Raw genomic sequence first — 26,473 nt, forward strand, 5'->3', positions numbered from 1 at the left:
CCACAACCCATTTCATGACGACATTGGTTCTAGCCAAGAGAGTTCCTTGCTGAGCTAGGGCTTTTGAGTTTTATTTATTTACTTCATCAGATTTATACGTGGCTTGATTGTAAGGGGTTGGGGTGGGGTTTGTTTATAAAATAAATAAATAAATAAATTTATCACTAAAAAGTTAGAACCGTAATTAAAAACATAGAGATCTTTGAGGATTTTGGGCTGTCTTTTTTAATAATAATAATAATAATAATAATAATAATCAAGCTGTGTATCCATTTTGTGAAATAATAAATAAAATTAAAAGCACAATAGAATGCACCAAAACAAATTAAAGCTTCAGTGAGAATTAAAGCAAATGTTCTATTAATCTATTCAAATATGGGATTCTTCACTTAGCACTGCTCACTCTTAACATTTCTGCAATGGTCCCAATTTTACTCTACGGTCCTTTGCGTGGATAAAAATAATAATCCCGCATCACTTGCAGTTTTTAAGGACAGGTCACACTCCTGCCCTCTAACCCCCCCCCCCCCAATATAACCTTATACCCATCACATGGCGCCGCGCATGCGCCCCTCTTTTTAAAACGAACTGCCGCAAGAACCTCTCCTCTCCCCAGGGCAGCCCTGCCCAAGAGATTGGCCAATCAGAGGTTTCCTAGTGCCTACAACGCACGCGCAGTACGTTCCTCTCCCTCGGAGCAGCAAGTTTTAGTGCGCAGAGCGGCTGATTCCTTCCTTCTTTCCCTCCCCTCCCCGCGTATAGCCTGTAGACTTTTAAAAGTTATAGACTGCCAGTTTCATAGGCTGGAAGAGCACTTCCGGGTTAGTTTTGATAACGCCTCTCTCTTTCTCTCTCTTGCCTGCAGGGATTAAAAGTGACAATTCCACGTGGGGCCTTCGCTTCTATAAGCCCTTTTTGTGAAAGAGATTGTGCGGTGGTGTGTGGCTTTTATTCACATGAACGTACAAAACAAGTACTGTACTGTATAGTATCCTGATGAAGAACTTCCTGGCAGTAAGAGCTGTTCCAAATAGTAGGACGGAAGGTGCAGTTTTTTAAGGAGAGGTTGAATGGCTCAACTGACATGGATAGGGCCGGATTTAGGTTTGATGAGGCCCTAAGCTACTTAAGGTAATGCGGCCCTTTATATGTCCAGGTGTCCTTTGTCAACAACAAATTGTCGCTGTTTCTTGTGTTGAATATATGCTATATGGTAATTTATGGACCTAATAGGTATCTAAAGCCATTTGCACATAACAAAATATGTATTTTATCAAAGTAATTGTTCAACTGAAATACAATTAAGAAGAAGGATAGTAATAGTGAAATGATTATTAAGTTCTAACTTTAAAAGATTTTATATTCATAACAAACTTAATAATGGAAACACATTGGCATTTGGCAATAACAAAAGTTCCTTTAGAAACACAATTTACAAAGTCTCAAAATCTAGTCTCTAGAAACCTGCTATAACAAATAATAATAGCAAACCAGTGATATTTTAGGGAGCAGGCTAGCAGGCGGGGGCCATTACTTACATCATAGGAGCCTACACAACACAAAACACTGCTGCTGCATGTAGGTTTTATTTTATTTGTTTTTTATCTTGTATTTTGGAAAGGTACATCCAGTTTTTTTCCTCTTTTAATTTTTTTGGGGGGGCCCAAGGGAGTGGGGACCTAAGCTATAGTTTGTTTAGCTGATACGTAAATCCGGCACTGGTATTACTCCAGACTGTGTTAAGTGGAGAAACAGCCGTATTAAAACAGCAAAACTCGCTAGGACGTACGACTCTCTTCCTCTATCTCTATGCGCTCCGAAAATCCCATAGAGATAAGAAACATAGCAGAATTATTATTTCCGCCTCTCACTTCCGGTATACATCGATTAGTTCCTGTGTCAAGGGTCTCGGAAGTCTGTGATGTCCGAGTTAGTAATGGTGGGTGATCCCTTTTTTTTTCTTGTCCCCCCCTCCCCCCCTTGCCTTCATAAGAGGACGTCCGGTATCTTACCCGGGGTGCTAAATGAGGCGGCGGCAAGGGGTTACTCTGGGGTCTCTCTGTGTTATCCCTGTACTTCCATGCCAAGTGCAGATGAGATTGTAAACATGGAAAGGATGGCGAGAAGAACCATGTGCGGCCATGAAACTGCCAGCACATTCGCAAAGCTAAGCAGGGTCCGGTGTGGTTTCACATTGGATGGGGGACCAACACATGTTGTGATTCCTGCATATTGCAATGGGGGTTGGGCTAGATGACCCTGGGCGGTCCCTTCCAAATTTACGATTCCATGATTTCTGTATAAACTCCTCCGACCGTCCTTGTCCCTGCAGAAGGACCCACTAGCAATTCTCCGCAAAGGCTGCGTGTGACTTTTCATCCATTTATTATATACACTGCCTCTCGTCTTGGTGTGCGTCTTTATCTCATCCTCCCCTTTTTGTCTTTACAGCAACTCTGTAAGGTGGAAACAAAATAAAATAAAAAAATCCTTCCAGTAGCACATTAGAGACCAACTAAGTTTGCTCTTGGTATGAGCTTTCATGTGCATGCACACTTCTTCAGATACACTGAAACAGAAGTCACCAGACCCAACAAACTTAGTTGGTCTCTAAGGTGCTACTGGAAGGAATTTTTTAATTTTTAATTTTGTTTTGACTATGGCAGACCAATACGGCTACCTACCTGTACCTGTAAGGTGGGTTAGGTGAAGAGACGTACAGCCCAAGCTCACGCAGAGAGCTTCGTGATTCGAACCAGGATCTTTCATAAGATTTATACACTGCACTTGATTGTAAAAAAAAAAGACTAAAAAAGCTTCAAAGCGTTTTACAAAAGACAAAGCAGTAAAATCAAGAAAAAGTTACAACCCTACTTTAAAACACACAAAAATTTAAAATACTAAAATGGACTAAAATTACACACCGACTTTCTAAGCATCTTGGTAAGCTCGCCTAAACAAATGGTTTAGGCAGGCACCTGCTTGATCTCAATAGGCAGGGAGTTCCAAAGTGAAGGCGCTGCCATACTGAACAGTTGAGTTCTTACAAATGCAGAACGGGTATTATGTGGCCAACCGGAAGTGTAGTGTAAGGCGATCTCATAGGTAAATTGTTCCCAAGCAGGTAAGGGCTGAATAGACCAATAGTAGGCTAACACCTTGAACTTGGCTTAGTAGCAAATAGGCAACCAAGTGCAGATCTCTGAGCGGAGGTGTTAAATGCTGCCCGTCGGGAATCGTGCAGCAGCATTCTGCACTAACTGCCGCTTCTGGATCAATCCCCACATACAGCTAATCCAGTCTTGAAGTAACCTACCCAACCTTAGTCGTCCCTCCCCCCCCCCCCCACTGGCCCATTACGACTGACTGGATTTGGTGCTTAGAGAGTTCTGATATAACTTGTCTGTGGCCTTTTGTAACGGAAGAAGGCAAGTCGGAGACATGTCTCTGAATTCGCGTAGCTTAGCTTCTCTGGGAGTTTCATATGTTGCAGATTTCCTGCAAGGTTGACGTGTCTACAAGCTGTTTCATATGTTTGCTACACCTGCCTAAACCCTGTGCGTTGTTATAAGGGCCATTCCATTGTCATGGGTGGGACACTTTGACCATGTTTTTTGGTATTCACACATGTGTAACAATGTAAATATACATAAAAATTAACAACCAAAATTTAAACTATGTTCTTAATAAGATACTGAACATTTTACTAATTTTTTATTATTTTTATGGATATTTTTGACAATTTTATTAAATGTTAAAAGTGTCATGGGTGGGACAAAAAAAGGACATGGAGCTTGAGATAAGTTTGATTTATGGAAAAACTGTGAGTTGGGAGGTGAATCAATGATAAACTCAGCATATCTGTTTAAATCAATGTTTATTGGTTACAACTATGCAATCAGGAATTAAGTTTAAGAAATTTAACGATACAAAATTAAGGAAAAAATGCTGTCACAGGTGGGACAATCATCAGAAAACTTTTAACTTGAACACTACGTGGGTGGACTTTTGAAAAGAAGGTCCATAAAATAAACTTCTTTTGTCTTTAGCTTTAAAAAAAATGGTTAGATTGCACGTTTGGAATCTTCCTCACCAAAGTCCAGCGCTCATCTAGCATTCTTATCAGGCTCATTTTTCATGGAATGGCACATAAATACGATATCTGTGAGCAGTGTAACATAGTGGGAGCATGGAAAAAATAATCACCCAATCAGGCTTGGATGTTCCAAATGTATATTTTATTATCATAGAAGTTGCTGAGGCAATCTTCTGTGTGCTCCCACTTCGCTTTGCCCGTGTTGATGCGAACAAAACCATAAACATTATGTCTACACCAGCTGTGAAACAATTCTATGCATTATGCAGAATGTGGTATAACTCTACTACTTCAGACTGCAGAGAGAGAGAAAAGAGAGCTCCGTTTTAAATGCCTGCCCCTAAACTAGCATATGCAGGAAAACACGCACGCAGAGACTACTTGTTTTATGTGGAGATGCTTTCAAAAATATTGCCCCCCCCACTAGAATTCTGCTGCTTTGCTCTACTGCTATAATTCCCCGTTTCCAGTATTAAAATGCTTATCCACACAAAAGGACACCATCCACACCCAAGAGGGAGATAACAGCAGGTTTGGGTTTGAAGAAATTCGTATTTTAAAACCTTAATGGGGAAGATCACCCCCCCCAAAAAAAAAGCTCAGTGAAGGCTGAGTGTGTTCATTGTCTATAGGATCATGACAGACAGCTGAGGAATAAAAGAGTCAATGGGATGTGAGCAGTAATGGAGTATTGTGTTGGAGGTCATAGCTGACTGACTGGAACATTGTTTTATTTCCGGTCCCTTGTGTTCTGCATAATGTCTGGATTGATTCCTACACAGAAGTCTATTAAATAGTTAATAGGCTATGTATTTAGACTTGTGGAACAAATTCCTGATCAGTGGACTATGAAACTCAAGTCACATAAAATTCTGTTTAGTCCAGCCACAGGAGAGTATTGTAAACAGGCAGTCTGCATCTTTTGAATCTGCCAGAATTTAAATTAATGTGCATTTAAAATAATGGCCATGGAGCACGCAGGTCAGGATAATAGAAGGCATGAGGAAAATAAGAAAAACTTAGCAATTTTTTTTCTAGTCTAGCATTCTGTTTCCAGCAGTGCCTAACCAAAGCTTAGGAAGGGTTAAAAACAGGGTATCAAAGCAACTGCCCTCTCTTCTTTAAAGGTAAAGAGACCCCTGACCATTAGGTCCAGTCATGGATGACTCGGGTTGCGGCGCTCATCTCGCGTTACTGGCCGAGGGAGCCAGCGTACAGCTTCCGGGTCATGTGGCCAGCATGACTAAGCCGCTTCTGGCAAACCAGAGCAGCACACGGAAACACCGTTTACCTTCCTGCCAGAGCGGTAGCTATTTATCTACTTGCACTTTTGGGGGTATTTTCGAACTGCTAGGTTGGCAGGAGCAGGGACCAAGCAACCGGAGCTCACCCTGTTGCGGGGAATTCGAACCGCCGACCTTCTGATCGGCAAGCCCTAGGCTCTGTGGTTTAACCTACAGCTCCACCCGTGTCCCTTCCCTCTTCTTTATCCCACCATTATTTGGTATTTGAAGGAATATTGGCTGTGACTTGGGAGTTTCCACCTAGCTATCCTGGCAATTAACTGTTGATCGGCCTATCCTTCAAGAACGCATCTAATACTCTGGCTGGTGGGCAGAAGTGAAAGAAGGAGCACTGAGCTTGAGTTGCAATAAACATAACTGTTTGGACAAAAATTAAGTCCTTGGCAATGAAGGATGTAAGTTGATTCAGGAAAGGTCTGTCACTTCAAGATTGCTTCGTAAATTGGTTCTCTCCTCTCAAATATTAGTGGTTTGGTTGCAGCTGGGAGAGGAGCACACTTTTAGAACAAGTTCAACTGTACTGCTAAAAAAAAAAAAACTAAGTTCAAGCTTTCTCTCTCTCCACAGGTGTAGCCCAGTGTCTTGGTGCAGAATGGGAATAAACAATGTAAACCTTGGATCTTTCGCCCCTGTACAGAGAACACATGCACAACTTCATAAAACCAAGTTTCTCCAAATTTTGGAAATGTATTTTTGTTAAGGATTCCTTTGACTGATTATAGGAGCGGGAAAGCTATGCTCAAGCAGTGGCTGCATTTATGCCCTGTTCCGAGCACTTTGCTTATCACACCACACTCTGGACGGTGACTGCTGTTCTCCTAAAAGCATGTTTGCGCTCATGAAAAGGGCATTATGGCTTGCTGTCAGCCTCAAGAGGTCATATCATGCTGGCATTTTTTCGTCTCTTTCTCTGGGTTTGGAAAAGTCTCCCGGACATTGCGTCACATTCCTCAGGCGATTTTGCTCCGAGACTCGCAAGGTGACAGTTGCCTACTTATAAAACACTTGTTACTGGGTTGATTTTGGCATGATTAACTTCACTTTGTAAATAATGCAGCTGAGAAGTAAAGGTGTGGCAAAAAAAAATCCATAGCAAGTTGCAATCCAAGTCATTGGATTGGGTTCTGAAGTAGATGACAACCGGTAGCTAATTCCTGCTACTACTTTGCAAACATAATGATGCTCCTTGGCCACCTGATGTTTTTCTCCCCTCTTACCCCCCCCCCCTTTTTTTTGTTAAATGAGTATCAGGGAGGTCAAAAATCCCAGTCTTAAGAACATATCCTTGGAAGTAAGTCTCATTCATTTCAGTGAAGCATATCTCCCAAGTAGGTACGTTTTGAGTTTGTTTATTTATTTATGTTTTGCGTTGGTCTATTTAGTAAATTTGTATGCAACATATGAGTTCACAACAGTAGAGTGGTTCACAGCATGTAGTTGCAACCTGAAACATCTCTGTTATGAGTTACTGTCAATGACTGCGTAGCTACTGTATGTGTATCCGGTGACAAATAGTAACTCTTAACTGAGATGTTACAGGCTGCTACTTAAAACACACTGTGTGCGTGTAACATAATTCAGCGTTCCCTAGACTAGTGTTCGCCAGGTGTTTTAACTTGGCTACTGTCGAGTTGCCTAATGTGAGCTGCACCACTTTGGAAAGAACAGCACAGTTTAAGTTCCTCTTGTTGAGCTATAAAGCCCTAAGTTTCATCTTGGGACCAACCATAGGGGCGGTCTTTTCTGTTATGGTGCCCAGTTTGTGAAATCACCCCCATCCCTTGAAACAAGACAGCTACTGATTTTATTACTATTTTTTTTTTTTTTAAATTTAACAACCTTTCTGTTTGCCCATGCATTTGTTGTTTATTAATGCAGATGGAAAACAAAAGCTGTAAGGCAGGGGTGTCAAAACTCAAATTCATCGGGGGCCGCATCAGCAGTTTGGTCACCCTCAAAGGGCCGGTTGTATCTGTAGGACTATGTGTCCACTCTTTATTATCATAAATTATTGTCACTGCATTCAATTATTACTGTTTTTTGTAATAATGTAAGTAATAACTAGCTCTGAAAGCAGAAACATAGTCAGAATAATGGCAAGTAGATATTCAAAAATAGCTTTAAAAAAGCGAGAATAAAAGGTGAAAGCTGGCGGCCAGCGGCGGCTACACGGGCCACATGACGAGGTCTGGCGGGCCGGATTTGGCCCGCGGGCCTTGTGTTTGACACCCGTGCTGTAAGGGTACTAAAGGGATTTGGCATCAGAATCACAAACTTTCATTGGCCTGGACCTCCTCCCAGTTTTGTATCTTGGAGCAAAAAAATGCAAAATGGTATCTTTTAGGTTTTTAACAAGAGTATAAATACCGTACATTGGCAAATACATTGGTCCACCACCCCAGACTATTCATGATTTGTGACCCTTTTTATTTATGTGCTTTAGGATACGGTGGACATGTCATTGTTTCCTGTTGAAAACATTAGAAATTTCAGCATAATAGCTCATGTGGACCATGGGAAAAGTACTCTAGCAGACAGGCTGCTGGAGATAACAGGTGAGATAATTTAACAGTATGCTTTATTTCTCATTCTGCTGTGCCAAGATTTATTTCTTTGGGTACTGCCTGTGGGATGTAATGTTAACCTTACTGCCAAAAGAAGTACAGTTATACCTCGGGTTACAGACGCTTCAGGTTGCGCACCACGCCGAACCCGAAAGTACCGGAACGGGTTGTTTCCAGGTTTTGGCGCATGCGCAGAAGTGCTAAATCACACTTTGCGCATGCGCAGAAGCGCCGAATCGCAACAATGCACGTGCGAAGATGTGGCGCTGCGGGTTGCGAACGCGCCTCTCGCACGGATCACCCGAGCATCCGCTATATAGACATTTCTCCTACCAGCTAAATATTCTCAGATTTTTGAAGTCACAGAGGCAACATATGATAAGCACACGTATGACTTGTGTAACTTGCCTTGTTTGTCGAGTCCGCCTTAGTCCATTGAAAGCGCACAGCTCTTAGCTCTTCCTTTTCATAGGGATCTTATACAGACTAGCATCTGTACAGGTGGCAATATATCCACGTCTCTGAGGCTGCTGCCCTTGCTACCATTTTCATGTGTAGCACCTATTTAGGTCCCTGATTATAGTTCTGGTAAGTCAGGTGCAGGCTGCTGCTTTCGGATTGCCTACATGTACAGGTGAAACTTGAAAAATTAGAATATCGTGGAAAGGTTCATTTCTTTCAGTAATTCATAGAATCATAGAATCATAGAGTTGGAAGAGACCACAAGGGCCATCCAGTCCAACCCCCTGCCAAGCAGGAAACACCATCAAAGCATTCCTGACAGATAATAATAATAATAAAAATTTTTTATTTATACCCCGCCCTTCCCTTGGCTGTCAAGCCTCAGCTTAAAGACCTCCAAAGAAGGAGACTCCACCACACGCCTTGGTAGCAAATTCCACTGCCGAACAGCTCTCACTGTCAGGAAGTTCTTCCTTATGTTTAGGTGGAATCTTCTTTCTTGTAGTTTGAATCCATTGCTCTGTGTCCGCTTCTCTGGAGCAGCAGAAAACAACCTTTCACCCTCCTCTATATGACATCCTTTTATATATTTGAACATTGCTATCATATCACCCCTTAACCTTCTCTTCTCCAGGCTAAACATACCCAGCTCCCTAAGCCGTTCCTCATAAGGCATTGTTTCCAGGCCTTTGACCATTTTTTTTGCCCTCTTCTGGACACGTTCCAGCTTGTCAGTATCCTTCTTGAACTGTGGTGCCCAGAACTGGACACAGTATTCCAGGTGAGGTCTGACCAGAGCAGAATATAGTGGTGAAACTTAAAAGGTGAAACTAATATATGAGATAGACTCATGACATGTAAAGCGAGATATGTCAAGCCTTTATTTGTTATAATTGTGATGATTATGGCGTACAGCTGATGAGAACCCCAAATTAACAATTTCAACTTTGGGGTTTCCATCAGCTGTGTGCCATAATCATCACAATTATAGCAAGCAAAGGCTTGACATATCTCGCTTTGCATGTCATGAGTCTATCTCATATATTAAACTCCAGTAGCTAATGAAAACAATTGCTTACCTAAATGGACTTTTCCACGATATTCTAATTTATCGAGAGTTTCACCCGTACTTTGGAGTTTAAGACAGGACTGGGAAAGGCATGGACACAGGTATTGAGACTGCACTTCAGCATTTGGGCCTTCGGGCTGTGCCACTAGAACTCTGAAATTCAGGTGTCGAAATTAACAATATATTGCATCAATTTTGAGAGTAGCCCTTTCACCAATCAGTTGCTCAAATATGTTTTAGATGACTTTCCCTGAGTATTGTCTGCCTGCTCTGCTAAACTTTGGAACCCTAGCTTTCTCGATAGGAATTGACTGAGAAAGATAACACATAAAAATTGATCATGTTTTTTTTGGTTTTTTTTTAAATAGCCATAGGTCTATGAGAATTAAATACAGCTATGCAAAAATGGACACTTATCACGATGTACATTAATTATGGAGTATTTTTGGCCCTCTAGGAACCATTGCCAAAACTGACCATAACAAACAGGTGCTGGATAAATTGCAAGTGGAACGAGAAAGAGGAATCACCGTTAAAGCCCAGACTGCGTCTCTCGTTTATAACCACAAAGGAACAAATTACCTCTTAAATCTCATTGATACACCTGTAAGTTAACCATCATTGTTGAAGTAATACAAAATTGAACTATTGTCGTTTTTTTTGAAAAAGAAAATATTGAATGCTTCTAGATTTTTTTGCATTATTGTTACTTCTTGTTGCTGTTTTTTTTTTACTTTGGCTTTATTCTGCTGTTGGTTTTATTTTGTTTAGCTTTTAGATGTATGCTTTATTTGTTTACTTTAAGTGTTGTCTGCTTTGCTCAGAGGGGAGACCCATTGAAATGAATGGACCTTAGTTAGTCATGCCCATTAATTTCAGTGGGTCTGTTTTGCCAAGAGCAAACAGTTGGGGGGAAAAAACCCCTCTGGTTTTCACTTTTTACAGCAAACTGCCCAGATAATTGGGTGTCGTGTAAATACTGTAAAATAAATATATAAATAACCGCAGACCGGAGCAAATCCATGGCTGTGATCTAGTAGCACCGAATTGGTTGTGTAGCTCAGTTCATGCAGGGGTACCATGTTCTGGTATATTAGCAGTGAGGAATCCTTATGCCTGCTTCAGGGGTTGGATAAAGCTCCATTGTTATCAGGCAGGAACGAAGTGGAGCTGCAATTAATCACTGGACACACTGCAGTTGTTAGACTAATGCAACTAATTTATTAAACGGGAGAAGCTGAGTTAATGAGGGAGTTTAGAAAGACTGAAGCAAATGAATTGGATGAGTCATCCAGAAATCTTCATCGCTCGGCACGGGGAGGAGTTTGTTGACTCCCATGGTATCTTCAGAAGAAAGTAAAAATACAAGGTTTCAAAGGCCTAACATCCCAGATAACTCAGACTACAATTCCCATCCACCCTAACTATCTTGGCCCAATGGCCAGGTCAGGAATGATGGGAGTTGTAGTCAACATGGAGAACACCAGGTTGGAGATACTTAGTCCCCTCCTCCCCACAAATTAAAAAATCTGTCATTTCTTCTACAGTTAACTAATTGCAGGTCAAGAAGCTTTCATAACTAGTTTCCTAAAGGGGGTAGGTTGCTGTTTCGATGTTATGATCTGTTCCTCCAAGTTAAGTGAGTCCCTGGCATAGGATGCTGCTGTAGACCCCCCCCCCCCGGGTGTGTTGGTAAGTAATTGGAAACTACTGATTTTGACGATATTCACAAAATAGCAGAAACTAGATTCGGTGCATTCTGGTAAGCTGTCAGACAGTGGGTTACACCATGACTTCGTGATGTTCTTTTGATGGTCTTTTTAACTGGACCTTGAGATGCCAAGTTCTTGAAATGTTTGCATCGCTTGTTTCCCCCCATACAGGGCCACGTAGATTTTAGCTACGAAGTCTCAAGGTCATTGTCTGCTTGTCAAGGCGTCTTGCTTGTAGTGGATGCAAATGAGGTAGGGCTTGTAAACCTTTGCTGTCTGAGGTGTAACTGACAACAGTAACTTCTGCATCGTCTTTGTTCTTCTTGGAGGAACGAAGAGTTTCCCTCTCCCAAACGGTTCGAGGGAAGATTCTTCTATCGTTGTAGATAACTGTAAGGACGTTCAGTGGTTGCTCATGAGTAAAGCGCCAAACGCAGAACTTCTAAACTAAGTTCTTTATTGTGCACAGCTATATACAGTGGAGCAAAAGATCAAACGTCCATCTCATCCCTCCGCAGAGTCCAGGCATGAACCCTTCCGGTTCTTTGTCCAACAAAAGAGGCGCGGGATCCTGAACCCCCGCCTCCCCTTCCATGTCCTTCCTGCCTGCGACCTCGGAGCGTGGGAACCTGACCCCGTTCCCCGCTATCTCCTCGGCGCGATCCTCTCAGAGCCCCTGCACCGCCTTCCTGCCTCTGACTCCCCCTGCCCACTGGAGGAATGGTCGCTTCCGGCAGAGGAGGGGGAGGACGAGCTGGTAAACAACGGAGGAGGGTCCCTGTACTCCAAACGATCCCGGGATGCTACCTGCCGTGGGGAGGGGGGGTTTCCTGACAATAACTTTTAAGAAATATGGAAAAGACCAGTTAGATTTCCACCACAGGCAGTTCCTGATAAGCCAGTACGTTATGGGATTGTTGGCTCTGAGAGTTGGATCCTGCGTGTTGAGTCTCTAGGTGCTACGAGCGCTAGGGATCTTAGCCCGCAATCCTAAACACAATTACAATACAATACAATCCTATAGACGTCTCCTCAAGAACAGGCCCCATTCAGTGCCAAGCCCTACTAGACATAATGAGCCTTCTGAATGAACACTTCGAGTTTCTGCAGATATTACCTTTGCTTGATAACTGGGGTGATAGATTAGGTAACCTGTTATGCTGCGATAGCTCAGCCCGTAGAGCTTGAGACTCTTAACCTTAAGGTCATGAGTTCGAGCCCCACATTGGGCGAAATATTCCTGCATTGCAGGGGGTTGGACTAGATGACCCTCACGGGCCCTTCCAACTCCATGGTTCTGTGATTCTAACATCTACTGCTACATAACAATTTTCCAAGATCATTTGATTTCATGGGCAGAGGTCTCTCCTAACATACCAGGAGATTGAAACCTGGGGCCTTTTATGTGGAAAATATCTGCTCTGCCTCTGAGCTATGGCCATGTCTCCCCCCCCCTTTGGGACAATTTGGGGTGGGGTGGAGAAACTATATTCACAAACTCTCAAATGTTTAATAATGATGTTTTTTTCCCCTTAGGGTATTCAAGCTCAAACAGTTGCGAATTTTTATCTTGCGTTTGAAGCACAGCTGTCAATAATTCCTGTTATAAATAAGGTAATACTTGCCACGCACAGTATTAAAAATTCTTTGATAACTTCCGTCTAGAATAGTAACTTGCTCTCAGCACCTCTGAATGCAGTTATGACAGAGGCCACCACGGAAGGGCAAGTGGCTGTTCTGGTTGTGTATCATCTCTGTAGTTGTCTCTTCCCTGATTTACATCATTCCGTCAACATATACTTAACTTTTAAGGTCCTTTATGAGCTCCCTCTTTCTTTCCCGTGGTTTGTTCATTTGTTTTATTTTTCAGAAATCTCTATACCTGCCGGGGTTAAGGAATAATAATAATAATATCACGGCAGTGGACAGCATAAAATCCACAATGAAATTACATTAGTGAAACCAAGTACATCACAAGTTATAACCAGGTGCCCAAATGCCAATATTGAAATTGCCAGCCTAGTGTTGTTTCAGGACACATGCCAAAGGGTAGGTGCTGCCTCACAAGAGGCCCTCCCTTCAGATGTCAAGGAAATAAACAACTGTCTGACTTTTAGAAGACATCTGAAGGCAGCCCTGTTTAGGGAAGTTTTTAATGTCTGATCTTTAAGCTTGTTTTTAGTGTTCTGTTGAGAGCCGCCCAGAGTGGCTGGGGAAACCTAGCCAGATGGGCAGGGTATAAATATTATTATTATTATTATTATTATTAGGAGCATATAGCACTACTATATACTTGATGGTCCCTCTTATTCTTTATATTGTGTGCAATTTAATATTCTGGGTAGGCCTCCTACTTCCTCAGTGCTGCCTTATGCTTGAGCTCAGAAGTTGCAATTTTGTGCATTTACTTGGGAGTAAGCCCTGCCGAAAACAGTGGCACCTATTTCTGCGTAAACATGCACACAGCTATGCTTCACATCTGTCTTCCTGGTGCCAAAAGAAAAACAGAATTTTGAACCTGCTTATTCTGCCCTGCATTTTCTTTGACAAATACTTCAGCTGGTTCTTTGTCCCCTATGTACATATTCTGTGGTTTCCCCCTTTATGCATCCCCTCCCTTACACTTCCCTTTGCGTTAGGCAGGCGGTTTGTCTTTTTAAAAATGGTTTGTCCCGTGCCCAATTATTTTTATTTGCTTTATAAATGAAAAAGGTTGACAACGAACCCAAGGTTTCCTCTTGACTGCAGGTCCCCAGTCTTGTTCTTAAGCCACAAAAACGTCCCAGGTTGCTAGTAAAAGATGAGGAAAGTGAAATTGTAAATGCAGTGCACATTTTTAAAGCTCCTCTCATTTTTGCTCTAACAGAATTTACTTCTGACTTCTCTTACATTGGGTGCTTTGTTCCGACATTAACTTTGTTTCGCAGATTGATCTAAAGAATGCAGATCCTGAGAGGGTGGAAAATCAAATTGAAACGGTGTTTGATATCCCCAAAGACGACTGTATTAGGGTAAGACACCTTTTCTGGTGTATAAATATCTGTGTAGCAGCTGTTGATAGAACTCTCCTACATGGAAACCTTACCAGCTAATCTTTATTAAATGATTATATTCTCACAGTGTTTACTTAGAATTAAGCTCCATTGAGATAAATGAAACTCAGCGCTTCCACCAGAATAAATTGCCTTGCTTCCTTGTAATCATTGAAGAAATGTATTTGCTTACTATTCAGAGTAAAGCATTTTCAAATATAACTGCATGAAGCATAATATATTGAGGTGACAACAGCTTACTAGTTAGCGTAGGCTGAATTAAGCTCTCTTTCCCTTTTTAATTTGCTTTAGATTTCTGCTAAGCTGGGAACAAATGTCGAAAGAATACTTCAGGAAGTGATTGAACGAATCCCTCCGTAAGTTTATTTTTCTGGCATCTTATATACAGTGCATTCACCTCCAGTTACGTATCCTTCGTACGCGGCAAACCCGGAAGTATTTTTCTGGGTTTCGCCGCATGCGCAGAAGAGGCCCCTCTGGTTGCCGAAACCTCGGGATCCAACCGGAGCTCCAGAACAGATCCCGTCCGCAACCGGGGGTACTACTGTATTATTGAAAAATGGACTGTCTTGCAGTTACACTGAGCCATCTGCTTGAGCCAGTTACATATTTGCGTCTTTTTAATAATCTCCTTAATTTAGTGAGCTAACATCTCTCTCTCGCTCTCAAATTTTCTGTTTTACAATTTATTTATTTATTTTTATTAAGAATTTATAGGATTTCCCAATTAATAAGCCAAAAACAATACAATACAGTACATGGTTAAACACTCCAGACTCCCCCCTCTCCCACCGAGGGGAGCAACAAATACAAAAAACCCCTCTCACAGAGGTAACAAAAATCATTTCACATTTAACCACATATTTTCCAAATCGTAGCGTGGTGCAGGGCAAAAGTGTGGAGCTGACCCTCTTCCTAGGTCAGTTAGTTGAATTCCCATCATTGCTTCTTACAGTGACTTCCTCATTCCCCCCCTTTACTGATTTCCAAATTATCACATAATTCCAGATTCTGTTTTACAATTTAAAACCCTCATTTTACATCCTTAAGATATCAATAACTTCCTTCCTTCTCTTTCCATTGTTCATTTTACATATCATAAATCCCTGCGTATTTTACAAAAACTATACCATTCAGTATTCCATTATTGCATCCATCAAAACGTATTTACACTTTTGAGTTTATCTTAATGCTGCCCACGTTTTCAAGTGTACACAATCTCCCCCCATATCTTCAGTAAACATTTCCCAGCCTTCTCTAAACGTATGTCCTTCTTGTTCTCTTATTCTGTATGTTAAGTCCGCAAGTTGTGCATATTCCGTCAACTTAAGTTGCCCTTCTTCTTTGGTTGGGACCTCTCTCGTTCTCCATTTTGGGGATAACGAAACAGGGGCCACAGTAGTGGCATCCATAAATAACCTTTTTTGACGCCTGGGAATTTCAGTCTGAATTGAATTCTTGATTGAATTCAGATCAGCAGATTTCTCTGGTAAATATAACATGATAAGAAAGCAGAAACGAAGGCATTTCAATGTTCTATGTGCAGTATGTGTTGCCATTTGCTACAGTAACTGGGACTGTATTTATGTGAGCACTTGGAAAACAGACATTTGGTACTGAAAAAGAACTCTCAGTATGTATTGCACAGTAACCATGATATATATGTCTTTCTTATAACAGGCCCAGCGCGAGCACACAGGATCCGTTGAAGGCTTTGGTGTTTGACTCCACCTTTGATCATTTTAGGGGTGTGATTGCCAATATTGCACTATTGGGTGGGGAGGTTCGCAAAGGACAAAGGATAGCATCAGCTCATACGAAAAAGGTTTATGAAGTTAATGAAGTGGGAATTCTGAAACCCAACGAGCAGCCAACGCACAAATTGTAAGTTGCTAGCGTTGGAAATAAATCAGAAACTGTTATTTGTTTGGCCTTTGTCAATATCCATATCTGGGTTTCCCAAACTTGGGTCTCCAGCTGTTTTGGGGACTGCAGTTGGTCCTGCCAGCTAGGGATGATGGGAGTTGTAGTCCAAAAACAGCTGGAGACCCGAGTTTGGGAAACCCTGATCTGGATTGCTACTGCCAGCAGCAGTAAGACTGATTTCCCATCAGCTTTGCGCTTTCCTTTGGCAAAGCGCAGAGTGGAAGCATCTTCCTGCTTAGCTCAGCATGGGGAAGTGGCTAATGGCATATAAAAAGGTAAAAGGTAAAGGACCCCTGGACGGTTAAGTCTGGTCAAAGACAACTGTGGGTTTGTGGTGCTCATCTCGCTTTCAGGCTGAGGGAGCCGGCATTTGTCCACAAACAGCTTTCCGGGTCTTGTGGCCACCATGACTAAACCGCTTCTGGTGCAACAGAACACCGTGACGGAAGCCAGAGTGCATGGAAACGCCATTTACCTTCCCGCCACAGCAGTACCTATTTATCTACTTGCCCTTTGACATGCTTTCGAACTGCTAGGTTGCCAGGAGCTGGGACAGAACAACGGGAGCTCACCCCATCGTGGGGATTCGAACCACCGACCTTCTGATCGGCAAGCCCAAGAGGCTCAGTGGTTTAGACCACAACGCCACTATATGATGGCATATAGGAGCTGTTTCATGGTGCCTCTGCCCTAGGACAAAGCACTGTTGGCTGACTAATGACATTAATGTTTCAGGCAAGAGTAAAATGCCCTGCTTCCTGTCCACTTGCCAAGGCTGTGTAGCAAGTTTTGTAAAGATTGCGGCACAAAAATGTGGGGAAGAGGATTTGACATAATTGTAGGCATTGGATAATGTGTGATTAAATCCCTGAACAGCTTCTTCTGCCAAGATAAAGGGCTTGAAATATCTAATGTGATAAATATTTCTGCATGATGCTGGTTTCGTTTAGATATGCCGGCCAGGTTGGCTATCTCATTGCTGGAATGAAAGAGGTCAAAGAAGCCCAAATAGGAGATACAATCTATTTGCATAACCAACCAGTGGAGCCATTGCCCGGGTTTAAGGCGGCAAAACCCATGGTCTTTGCAGGTGAGGCGCACACATTCAATGATAGGAAGTACTTTCATGTTTACTTCTACTGGTAGAGTGCTTAGGTGCATGTAGGAATCGTTGTTAACCGTAACAGGAACGTCATGGATCCCTGTATAAATTGTACCCCTGTTACAGCACCAACACTTTTTTTGTGCTCGGAAACATACTGGGAGCCAATGTAGTTCTTTTAGGACTATATGCTGCTGGCAGCCGCTCCCAGTCCCCAGCCTAGCTGCTGTATTCTGGATTCATTGCAGTTTCCAAATCACCTTCAAAGGTAGCCCCACGCAGAGCGCAGAATCTTCTTGTTGACAATGCTTTCATTTTGTGTTGATGGTGGGCTTCTGTAAATGAGGTGAGTTGGTGCTTCAGTGCCCGTGAAGATCACTGCTTATTACAACAGTGGCTTGGGGGAAGGTGGTTTATTGTTTGTTGACAGAATAGTGATTTTGTACAGGCTTGTGAATAACTCTGCCTTTTCACAGTTATTCAGATAAACAGCTTTACTCGGTCAGATTTAATTTCAAGGAATGATTTCCTCACACGGACCTTCGAAAATTTCAGTCAGTTTACTCTAATGGAAAATTTCCAGTTGGAGAATATTTCTGAGACTTCCTTATGTTCATGCAATTGATCTTTCTCTTCCCCTCATCCCGGAAGAGAAGACTTGGGCCCAGTCTTATTCAACATCTTTATCAATGACTTGGATGATGGGCTTGAGGGCATCCTGATCAAGTTTGCAGATGACACCAAATTGGGAGGGGTGGCTAATACCCCAGAGGACAGGATCACACTTCAAAATGACCTTAACAGATTAGAGAACTTGACCAAAGCAAACAAGATGAATTTTAACAGGGAGAAATGTAAAGTGCTACACTTGGGCAAAAAAAATGAAAGGCACAAATACAGGATGGGTGACACCTGGCTTGAGAGCAGTACATGTGAAAAGGATCTAGGAGTCTTGGTAGACCATAAACTTGACATGAGTCAACAGTGTGATGCAGCAGCTAAAAAAGCCAATGCAATTCTGGGCTGCATCAATAGGAGTATAGCATTTAGATCAAGGGAAGTAATAGTACCACTGTATTCCGTTCTGGTCAGACCTCACCTGGAATACTGTGTCCAGTTCTGGGCACCACAGTTCAAGAAGGATACTGACAAGCTGGAACGTGTCCAGAGGAAGGCAACCAAAATGGTCAAAGGCCTGGAAACGATGCCTTATGAGGAACGGCTTAGGGAGCTGGGTATGTTTAGCCTGGAGAAGAGAAGGTTAAGGGGTGATATGATAGCCATGTTCAAATATATAAAAGGATGTCATATAGAGGAGGGAGAAAGGTTGTTTTCTGCTGCTCCAGAGAAGCGGACACAGGGCAATAGATTCCAACTACAAGAAAGAAAATTTCACCTAAACATCAGGAGCTGTTTGACAGTGGAATTTGCTGCCAAGGAATGTGGTGGAGTCTCCTTCTTTGGAGGTCTTTAAGCGGAGGCTTGACAACCATCTGTCAGGAATGCTTTGATGGTGTTTCCTGCTTGGCAGGGGGTTGGACTGGATGGCCCTTGTGGTCTCTTCCAACTCTATGATTCTATGATAAGTTATTCAAGCTGCCTACTGCTCAGTCAACCACTGGATATAGCCCTTATGTGAAACAAGACTGAAGAATGATAATTTAAGAACCTGGTATATTATTTGTGGGCTCGCACCTGTCTCCTACAGAGAAGAGTTTTAAGTGGCTCTAAAGAAAATGCTGGATAAAATAAATATATGAGGATCAGCTGCCTTTACTAGCCCGCGTTCTGTGTTGTATTGACAGGAATGTACCCAGTAGACCAGTCGGAATATAGCAACCTGAAAAGTGCTGTAGAAAAGCTGACTCTTAATGACTCCAGTGTTTCTGTTCATCGTGATAGCAGCCTCGCCTTGGGAGCCGGATGGAGGTGAGACTTGCCATATTCAGTCTTCAGCGCCACGAAGTGCAAACATTTTCTCTTGATTTCCTTTGGCCAGGAAGTTTTAACATGCTTAGTTGGTGTTTTTTTTTTTTTTGGGGGGGAATATTTTTTAGCACTATGTGATTGACAGGGAAGATTGAGTACCGTGTAAACGTTGCATTTACAGGTTGGGCTTTCTTGGCCTTTTACATATGGAAGTTTTTAATCAGCGCTTGGAACAAGAATACAACACATCTGTCATTTTGACAGCACCCACCGTACCCTATAAGGCCGTTCTTTCCTCAGCAAAATTGATAAAGGTAATGGTATGGTTTTGATTTGGCTTTTTTGAAATCGGGGAGGGTGGACCCTCCAGATGGGGGCACTACAACAACTCCTTCCTCATCCCTGAGGCCATGCTGACTTTTTTAAATCGTTTGTAGGAACATGGAGAAGAGGTGATCACTATAATAAATCCTGACAAGTTTCCCGACAAGTCAGTAGTGGCGGAATACTTGGAGCCTACAGTTTTGGGCACTATCATAGCACCTGATGAATATATTGGAAAAATAATAAGTCTGTGCCAGGTTGGTGAATTTTTTTAAAGCTTGGGTTTCCTTTCTGCCTTCAGGGTTGAGATTAAATGAGGCAGTTTTAATTTTAACGAGCCAAAAAATAATTTTAACAGGCCGGTCACGCTCTTAGAGAGCCACTCGTCTGCTGAAGAACCTCACCTATTGCAGAGGATTCTGGGGCATATTCTTTGTTAACATCGGAGCCTCGGTCATGTATCTTGAGCCTCCTTATCCCCGGTGTGAACTGCGTGTTTGCCCTAGAACATGCTCAACCCGCAATGCAGAGAACATCTGTGGTGGCAGGCAAGCTTTTCGGAAGACACTGGTTCCTCACAAGAGAGTTTGGAAAGCCAGGAACATGTTTGATTCGGGCAAACATGTTCCCATGGATTAACTCACCATGAAGTTGTTCAGAGTGGTTAGTCTGTTTTATCCCAGTAATCCTTATTACAACCCTGTGAGGCAGTAGGCAGCATCATTACAGATTGGAAACCGAGCTGAAATAACAGTGGCTGGCCTAAGGCTATATATTCAGTTTGTGACGGAGATGAAGTTTCAGCTGACAACTTCCCGGCTCTCATCGCTCAGACTCTTAAGCCACTGAAGTACTCTGTCTCTTCAAATAAAATCCATGTATATGTATAAATTGGTTGAGAGGAAGTTACACGCATCACAGTTATTCATTTAACTGATTAAATGAACAAATGTGGATTTCAAATATGGAATTGGTTGACAAATATGTTTGGGCTTATGCAGCCACAGTATACAGTGGTACCTCTGGTTACGGACCTGATCCGTTCCGGGGTTCCGTTCGCACCCCGAAAAGTCCGTAACCTGAGCAGCAATATCGCGCATGCGCAAAAGCACGATATCACACTTCTGCGCATGCGCGAACTGCGCAGAACATTGCTGCAAAACCCGGAAGTAAACACTTCCGGGTTTGCCACGTTCGGAACCTGAAAAAATGCAACCCGCAGCTAACGTATCTAGAGGTATGACTGTTTGTGTGTGTGTGTGTGTGTGTGTGTGTATATATATATACATATATATATATATATATATATATATATATATATATATATATATATATACACACACAGTGGTGCCCCGCTAGACGAAAATAATTCGTTCTACGAATTTTTTCGTCTAGCGGTTTTTTCGTCTAGCGAAGCGGCAATGACAGCTGCGCTCCGCTAAACGAAAAAAAAGGACGAAATTTCTCGTCTTGCGAAGCAGCTCCATTGACTTTTTCGCCTTGCGGGGCAGCTTCCGCTAGACGAATGCTGTTCGTCTAGTGAGTTTTTCGTCTAGCGAGGCATTCGTCTAGCGGGGCACCACTGTATATATATATATATACACACACACACACCGTAAGACATATCCATAAAATAAGCCGTAGCAGGATTTCTAAGTGTTTGTGCGATATAAGCCATACCCCGAAAACAAGACCTAGCGATAGGCGTGGCTATGCAGCGTACCAACGCGGAGCGGTTAAGACGGGCAGCAACTGATGTAATAAAAATAAGACTTCCCCTGAAAATAAGCCATAGTGTGTCTTCTTGAGGAAAAATAAATATAAGACAGTGTCTTATTTTCGGGGAAACACGGTATATGTATGTGTGTGTGTGTGTATGTATGTATATGTATATATATATATATATATATATATATATATATATATATATATATGAGAAAATCCTTATGGCTGAGTTTTATAGCATGGAGACACCCAGTTGGTTGTCTTGTCCAATGACTTCTCTCAAACGAAACATCCTTTACAAATGCTTGTTTGATCACCAAGAAAGAAGATGCCATCACTACCTTAGGCTTCTTGCTGCAGTGCTGAACTTCCTAGATTAAGTGCAGTTTCTTCCAAAGTTCATACTTAGAACTATATTAGTACTATAATCTATTTCTAGTCTTATCCTCAGGGGATAGGATGGTTCGTTTCCCTTTCTTGGTACTAAGAGCCTTCAAAATATTTGATGATAGTCAAACAGTTCTCCAGATTATCAAGGCTCACCACAGCAAAAAAAGATGGGACTTTGTCCCAACTAGCTTGCCATCTTAAATTACAATTTATTTCACTCCGTACAACTTGGTCTCCTGATGCCATTTCTCACAACTTGGTCTCCTGGTGCCATTTCTCAGCAGGCAAAGTTATAGGAGATCAAGCAAAATAATTTCCCATTATTTTCATGGAACGGTTGTTACCTTAGCAATAAGAAATGTGAGTAGTCGGGAGAAAGACCCACAGAAGAATGTGCAAACAAGATGAGAAAATAAATATATCTTCCATAAAGAAACACTGGAGCTTTAATCGCTTAGTTATAAGTTAATTGCCCGGTCCCGGTGATATCGGTCCTTCAGTTTAAAATTCACCCATCATGTTTTAGAACCGGATATTTACTAAAGATTTATATCGTGGGAAATTCTAGTTGAATGTCCAAACTACTGTGTTGCTTGGCAGACTCGAAGGGCTATTCAGAAGGACCTGGTATACATTGATGACCACAGAGTCATGATGAAATATTTCTTTCCACTGAATGAAATTGTCGTTGACTTCTACGATGCTCTGAAATCCCTCTCATCTGGATATGCCAGGTAATGTATTTATATATATATATATATATATAAAATAAAGTGGGAAATTCATTATTTGTTGGGTTTTCAGAATTCCATTTGTACCCAGTCTCCACTGAATTTCAAGGTTTTGCAGAAGAGGTGGAGCCTCACCAAAGTGCATGAAATTTATTATTATTATTATTATTATTATTATTATTATTATTATTATTATTATTATTTTACCCCACTCATCTGACTGGGTGGCCCCAGCCACTTGAGGAATACAATGGTTTTGCCTCTGTTGTGGGGCAGAATGGGCAAGTTTATGCATCTTGCAGCACCATTCTGCTCTGAAGTAGGACCCATTGAGTTCAGTGGGACTTCTTTGCAGTCTATTCCTCAGGTTTCCCTGCGACATGTTTGATGACAAATAGGTGGGGGAGGCTGTCTTTAAAACCTTGTGGGACATTGGCAGGTTATTTCCTTTCTGCACTATTTTAAGTCCTTTAGCAAACGCTAGTAAACAGTGGAAGAATATTTTGAAAGGGGAAAAACCCTCCCCAGAAGATTATTTCAAGTACAGTCAGACCTCGGTTCTTGAACAGCTCCGTTTTCAAACGTTCCCGAACGCCGAAAACCCGGAAGTAAATGCTCTGGTTTTTGAAAGCCGCACATCTGACGCGACTTCCGCTCCTGCAGCCAATCAGAAGCCGCGCCTCGGTTGTCAAAACGTTTCGGAAGTCGAACAGTCTTCCGGAACGGATTACGTTCGACAACCAAGGTTTGACTGTATAGAAATGGAACAGCAATGACTTATCGGATCGGTGTCTATATAACTGGGTGAATTTAATATATTGAACTGGGAATAGATCTATATTGTGATTAAGAATACGCCATGTATTTATTGGTATTTGCAAAGGGGACTTGTTTTTTTGTTTTGATTTTTACTGAGGGACAACAAACCTATATCTTTACTTGAAGAATCAGGCAAGTATTCTATTAAAAATGCTGTCTTTAAAAAGCCGGAGCCATTTTGAGTGGTGAATTTAACATCCCCCCTCCCCCTCTCTTCAGTTTTGACTATGAAGATGCCGGATACCAGCCTGCAGAACTTATCAAAATGGATGTTCTTTTAAATGGGAACCCTGTAGAAGAGCTCGTAACTATTGTTCATAAGTAAGTAAACTAAAAATGCAACCCTGGTCTGCAGAGGGTATCTTTAAGAGGTGGTGTGGGTGGGTGTTAAAGGAAAGCCTGTGGTGGAAGAAATGCCAATCCCTAAACCAGGCTTCCTCAACCTCGACCCTCCAGATGTTTTGAGACTACAATCCCCACAATCCCTTACCACTGGTCCTGCTAGCTAGGGATCATGGGAGTTGTAGGCCAAAAACATCTGGAGGGGCCGAGGTTGAGGAAGCCTGGCTCTAAACTGCTGGATTTACACTGACTAGGGCAGAAAGTAGGCCTACTTTTTTCCTTGTAGCAAGCTTTTTTCTTTTTTCAAATCCCATTGATTACATTGGGAGGGGCTCACTTATCAGGTCCATATTGGAAGTAATGGGAAGGCTTGTGGATCTGAGCCAACCCCCAACCCCACTGACAGCAGAGGAATAATAGAAAACGCTACTGGAAGGCCCACATTATCTTCTGACCCCTTTCAGGTACCATAGGATTGTGCCTAAAGTACAATTTCCTGCTTTTGGTTACATTCCAAAAACTACCTGTTTGGATTTTCAGTTTCATTGTACAGGTTGGTGCTGTTCCAGTACAACACGAGTTCTTCATTTCAGCGATTCCATTTCATTGTGGAACATTAATCCTCCTCCCCTTTATATAGTCAAATGGGAAAATCTAATTGTAAACCTTGTTTTAGACTCTTGATATCTCGGTCTTTTCCTTTTTTTTTTTTTAAGGGACAAAGCATACACTGTTGGGAAAGCTCTGTGTGAACGTTTAAAAGACGTTATCCCAAGACAGCTATTTGAGATAGCTATCCAGGCAGTTGTTGGGAAAAAAGTAATTGCGAGAGAAACGTGAGTTGTTTTGTGTTTTGCTTTGTTCTAAAAAAGTTAGACAAGTGCTAGTATTACAAACCGAATAAGTCACCCCCTTTTTATCACTTGTAACTATTAAAAGTTGTTTCCAATATTTACTTAAGTAAATGACATTCTAGTCCAGACATAGGCAAACCCGGCCCTCCAGATGTTTTGAGACTGCAATTTTCATCATCCCTGACCACTGGTCCTGTTAGCTAGGGGTGATGCGGCAACTGTAGTCCCAAAACATCTGGAGGGTCGAGTTTGCCTATGCCTGTTCTAGCCTCTTAAAAGGTTACAACTGAAGTTAAAAGCAATGTGGTCTTTCATTTAGGCTACCCACTTCAAGAGCATTTCAGATTAGTCTTCATTCGTTATAGCTAATGCCAGCTTTATTTCAGAAAAGGCATCTAGACAAAGGCTCTGCATGAAAATCTCAACATACAAGGATATTGGAACGAGAGCTGTTCACAAAGATCCCCTGGCCATTTCATAACTTTAAAGGCCATTTCATAACTTTAAAGATCAGCACTTTGCCTTTAGCCTGGAGACTAACCAGAATTTTGACTTCCTTAAAGAAGTTTATCATTTTCCCTAGGTGGCTGGTATTAGTTTGCAGTTGCAATCTGGATCACCAGAAGTTTCTGAACCGTCTGGAAGGGTAGTCCCACACAGAATGCAGAATATGGGGCATAGTTGAGGCAGTAACCAAATAACTTCCCATTCCGAATTTAAGGAATGGTCTCACGAAAGGAAATATAATCATATTTCTGTCGTACCGCTTTGTAATTGGGAAGCGTATAGTAGACCGGAGTATTATAATTCTCTCCAATTTTCCTCTTGGATATGGGAAAAGTAGCCATGGAGTAAGGCTGACACCCAGTGGTTAAAATGAACTAGGAAATAAGATTTCATTCAAATTGAATACTTGTAGCTGATCAGTGCCAATGTGCATTAGCCATTTGAGGTCACATGCCGATTATTGAGTCGCCTTTTGTGATATAGCGCTAGGTGACATCATGTAACGTTTTTGCAGGGCATCTTGTGAAAATGCACTTTGGTTTAAGCATTGAAACTTTTTTCTTCCAGAGTGAAAGCTTTTAGAAAAAACGTCCTGGCAAAATGCGTAAGTGTTGTTCTTTTCTTTTCTGTGGGGCAGAGGGAGACTGTCTGATAATCGCCTTCCTTTTCATTTTGTAACGTCTGGTGATTGTAGAATCATGCCCCCCGCCCTGTGTTTTGCTTCCTCTATTGTAGGTACTGGTGCTAAGCTTATACTCCTGCTTTTCTGTTAATGTTTTAGGTTCATGTTGATAGATGCACATTTAGTAAAAATGACAAGTTTGCTTTTGGTGGCAGTTCCACAGTGTGTGAAGTTAAGAGACCTGGTTTTTATAAGAGTTATGCCACTTATTTCACCCAAAGCTCAGGGTAGCAGTTTTGCATTTATCTGTCTTTTTAGTTGCCTTGGGTACTTGAAAAGCAGTGGAAACATTTTGACCAGAGTATGCCGGCCAGTATTATAGATATTAATATTGTAAAACACAGAGAAAATAACCCGTTTGTTTCCCTTTAAACAGTACGGAGGAGATATTACACGGAAAATGAAGCTATTAAAGCAGCAAGCTGAGGGAAAGAAGAAGTTGAGGAAAATCGGAAACATTGAAGTGCCCAAGGATGCCTTCATAAGTGTTCTAAAGAGACAGACTGACAAGTAGTTGGAATTCCACAATTACTGATTTTTTAAAGTAAATGTTTGACAGACTAGTGTTGTTTGCAATGTGGATTACCTGCCTGGAATCCGTTATATCCTGTGTGTACATACGGCTCAAGACTCCGAAATGTCATGAATGTAAATGTACACTTTTGACAAGTGTTCTGATTTCAAGAACTTTTATAAATGGCAAGTGGCTAGAAAGCCTGCAACTCTTTAATAAAGCATTCTGGCTGGCAATCAATTTGTTTTAGGGTGTTATGATCCTGCAACTTATCGGCTGCCATAACTTTGCACACCACCTTTTATTCCACGTGCATTCCTGACATGCTCTGATCGTAGAATTGGACGGGACCCCAGGGGTCATCTAGT

General features: G+C 41.9%; 1 protein-coding gene across 3 annotated transcripts; it reads left to right on the top strand.

The window, feature by feature from the left end:
- The first annotated feature begins 1,864 nt into the window (after positions 1-1,864).
- Positions 1,865-26,345, top strand: GUF1 (GUF1 homolog, GTPase). Of its 3 annotated transcripts, XM_033159801.1 has the most exons (18): positions 1,865-1,939; positions 5,968-6,379; positions 7,844-7,955; positions 9,953-10,101; positions 11,379-11,459; positions 12,744-12,821; positions 14,135-14,218; positions 14,552-14,616; positions 15,941-16,144; positions 17,137-17,276; positions 19,094-19,217; positions 19,399-19,531; positions 19,655-19,798; positions 22,257-22,390; positions 23,426-23,527; positions 24,265-24,384; positions 25,477-25,513; positions 25,968-26,345. In XM_033159801.1, the coding sequence occupies exons 2-18, from the start codon at positions 6,227-6,229 to the stop codon at positions 26,103-26,105; spliced, it is 1,998 nt and encodes a 665-aa protein (XP_033015692.1). In that variant the 5' UTR covers positions 1,865-1,939; positions 5,968-6,226; the 3' UTR covers positions 26,106-26,345. The 3 variants fall into 3 exon arrangements, with proteins under 3 accessions (XP_033015692.1, XP_033015694.1, XP_033015693.1); XM_033159803.1 differs by lacking the exon at positions 23,426-23,527; XM_033159802.1 differs by lacking the exon at positions 12,744-12,821.
- The last annotated feature ends 128 nt before the right edge of the window (positions 26,346-26,473 follow it).

The sequence above is a fragment of the Lacerta agilis genome, chromosome 9 (assembly GCF_009819535.1).
Source record: "Lacerta agilis isolate rLacAgi1 chromosome 9, rLacAgi1.pri, whole genome shotgun sequence".
NCBI lineage: Eukaryota > Metazoa > Chordata > Lepidosauria > Squamata > Lacertidae > Lacerta > Lacerta agilis.

Excerpts from the sequence above, each read along its gene's own strand:
- GUF1 (XM_033159801.1), top strand. The coding sequence starts at position 6,227 with ATGTTTGCGCTCATGAAAAGGGCATTATGGCTTGCTGTCAGCCTCAAG. Across the intron at positions 14,617-15,940 it reads GTGATTGAACGAATCCCTCC|GCCCAGCGCGAGCACACAGG; the intron begins GTAAGTTTATTT and ends TTCTTATAACAG. Across the intron at positions 17,277-19,093 it reads AAAACCCATGGTCTTTGCAG|GAATGTACCCAGTAGACCAG; the intron begins GTGAGGCGCACA and ends TTGTATTGACAG.